The sequence below is a fragment of the Austrofundulus limnaeus genome, unplaced genomic scaffold (genome assembly GCF_001266775.1).
Source record: "Austrofundulus limnaeus strain Quisiro unplaced genomic scaffold, Austrofundulus_limnaeus-1.0 Scaffold881, whole genome shotgun sequence".
Taxonomy (NCBI): Eukaryota; Metazoa; Chordata; class Actinopteri; order Cyprinodontiformes; family Rivulidae; genus Austrofundulus; species Austrofundulus limnaeus.
In genome coordinates, this window is record NW_013953283.1 from 3,244 (window position 1) to 6,227 (window position 2,984).

Below are 2,984 nucleotides of genomic sequence, written 5' to 3' on the forward strand. Positions count from 1 at the left end.
GTTTTATCAACAAAACCATTAGGTTTAGTGTTTCAGTCACACTTTAAGGAAATAAGTCTGAAACTTTGGAGAGAAGTAACAATGCAGAATTGTTGTTTATAATCAACTTCCTTCACTCCCCGTTGAAACCATCTCTTCTCTGTCTGAAATAGTTTTGACCTGTTGGTTTTTAATTACCTAAAGGTTTATAAAAGTCAGTTTTTTCGTCCGTCCGTTTTCTTTTGCTTATCCGGGGTYGGGTTGCGAGGGGCAGCAGAGAAACCCAGACTTCCCTCTCCCCAGCCACTTGGGCCAGATCATCTGGGGCAGGGGTCTGCAACCTGCGGCTCTGGGACCACATATGGCTCTTTGGTCCCTCTGCATTGGCTCTTTGAAAATGTGACCAAACAATTTATTTATTTGGTTTTTATACTCAACACTAATACATTTTATGCAAATATGTGTGATACTACTAATACAAAAATACTAATACAAAAAGTAAAACATGTTAGCTCATGCTAGCCTGTTTTCTACCTAAATATTCAAACTTCTTTCTATAATTTTTCTCTCAAATCCATCAGGGTTATCTTTAAACACCTTTAGGACTACATAAKAAGAATCAGGAAAAAAAATGTCAGACGAGTTCAGCTGCACTATTTTTATGAAATTCTGTATGAACTATGGCCAGCATTTTTCTTGTGGATGAATATGTTATTTTTCAGACTTGAAGTGTAAAAATAATAAATAAAATTCACAATGTATTTTTTAGGTTTATGTCACCTCCACTGGCCATAAAGGTTCACGAAAAGGCCCACGGACCACCAGTTGACAATCACAGTTGTAGCTTATTTTGCGGCTATGGACACATTTTATTAGCAAGCCAAGGAGCAGAAATGGCTCTTTTGATTGTAAAGGTTGCAGACCCCTGGTCTGGGGGAATCCTAAGGCGTTCCCAGGCCAGTGAGAAACATAAAAATATAAAAGTATTTCTTTAAATTGTTGCTGCCTTTTTATACTTATTTGGATTTCAGTGCTATGAATGCACTTAAACACGTCTGATCTGAACAATGAAAATAAACAACCAGTAATTAGTTTTGTTAAGAAAACATTTATTTTAATATTGAGGTGAAATTTACTTTCAGAAATCAGTTTAAAACAACACTGCCAAAGCCTCATWTTGACTGCCTTTCAGTTATTCCTAGAACAAATGTTTGCGTAGAAACTTAGAAAGAAAAAAAAAGGACAGTGATGGATTCAGGAATAGAGGAGTGAGCAGAAGTCCTGGTTTTAGGCTCAGAACCGTCCTGAACGCTCTCTGTCTCTGGGACGACGCCTGTCGTGGTCGCGACCGCCTCCTCGACCTCGGTCTCTGTCTCGTGATCGGGAGCGAGACCTGTGGCGGCTGGAGGGGAGAAGAAGATTACTTTATGAAACAAGTCCACTGAAAATTATTTAAACTTTTGTCCTTTTATTTTATGAACATTAACGTTTAATTTTTAAATATATTTTTCCACATTAAACAAGTCAATCTTTGAGCTGCTGCACTGACATCAAGTWTCCGAGGGAAGTTGAAGCTACATTAAAAACACAAGAGGAGCACCACCTAGTGGACTAATACAATAGAAATCAAACGTATAAATGTATATAGAGGTAAAAAGCTAAGATGTTACTGAGAAAAATGCTTTATTTTACAACAAGAAAAATAATAGGATTAAAAGTTACATTTATAGTGGTTTTTAATGTATGTAATAATTGCCCCTTGGGGATAATAAAGGTTCTTGAACTTGAACTTAATGTGGCCAATATTTCCCCTAGGGAACACTAGAGTGTAGTAAAATTACTGAGTTTTATAGGAGCACTTAAGTCTGATTAAAACAAAAAGCTTTTGGAAATAAATGCATGGCTAATTTCCCTTCAAAAGACGAGTTAAAGTTTCTGAATGTCGGAGAGAATGAACATTCGTACCCCTTCCTGCGACGCCCGTACAGCTCTCTCCTCAGCTCACGTGAAATGGGTTTCAGATGCATGAAGTTACAGAAACCTCCACGAGTGCATTCTCTGAGGAGTTAAAAAGGTGCAGTTAGACGACAGAGAGCAGCAAAAACAAAGTCRAATTAAGAATAAAATAAAGAAATTGTTAAATTTGTACACCTGCTGAGGGAAAATATTATTCTTATGATTACAGAAATATATACATTCTTTATTTACTAAGCTTGTACAAGTACACTCCTTTAAATGACTACTTTGAATCTTTAAATGTCTCTTTTCTGCCTACAAACAAAGACAGCCTGTCTGTAAGSGCTCTGCCTCATGCAGCACTGACCCCATCTCATACTGGCGACAACAGGCCTCTCTGAAGTCTGTGACAGGAGAGAGCTCAGCGTGGATGGGCTGCCCATTGAACCAGCGATTATTCAAGTCTATCACAGCCTTCTCAGCATCTTCTTCGTTCCGAAACTACACAAGACAAAAACAGATCATACTTTTAAAACAAGCCTTCAGAGCTGAAGGAAGGGTCACAACTGTACGCTCACCTTCACATACACATTTCCAACCAGGTGGTCCCCGAGGTTGTCACAGACGTTCATTTCTTCCACTTCTCCGTACTTTTCTTCCATCTCTGTGAAGACTTCCTGAGAGGATGAGAAAGAAAGCAACAAGTGAGAATTTTATGTAAGAAGAAGACGACAAAAAAAAAAAAAAAGACAGAAAAAAAAACTGTAAATGAGCTACCTCAAAAAATTCATCATAGTGCTCCTGCATCTCCATGTCACTGACAGTACCTGGTGGTTATAAGAAAGAATAATGAATATAAAATTAAAAAGCTCAAATTTCCAATGATCAACACAAACATTATTTATTTGTTGCTTGGATGTAAGTAATTCTACTGCCTTATCTTATAGACTTCATGATCATATTAAAGGGATCCTTGATTAGTTGTAACATTAGACTTTATTTGATACACATTCATTTTAACTGTAAAAATACTGTAGGCTGTTTAGTTT

At 37.2% G+C, this 2,984-nt stretch overlaps 1 protein-coding gene across 1 annotated transcript in view; it reads right to left on the minus strand.

Moving 5' to 3' along the window:
• Positions 1-1,067: 1,067 nt before the first annotated feature.
• The window catches only part of LOC106533089 (splicing factor U2AF 35 kDa subunit), a 3,681-nt gene continuing 1,764 nt past the window's right edge, over positions 1,068-2,984 (minus strand). Inside the window, exons 4-8 of the mRNA XM_014029303.1 lie at positions 2,713-2,762; positions 2,514-2,612; positions 2,303-2,436; positions 1,945-2,037; positions 1,068-1,381 (exon numbers count right to left, since the gene is read on the minus strand). Of these exons, the coding sequence (XP_013884757.1) occupies positions 1,273-1,381; positions 1,945-2,037; positions 2,303-2,436; positions 2,514-2,612; positions 2,713-2,762 (485 nt within the window). The 3' untranslated portion in view covers positions 1,068-1,272. The remainder of the gene's footprint in view (positions 1,382-1,944; positions 2,038-2,302; positions 2,437-2,513; positions 2,613-2,712; positions 2,763-2,984) is intronic.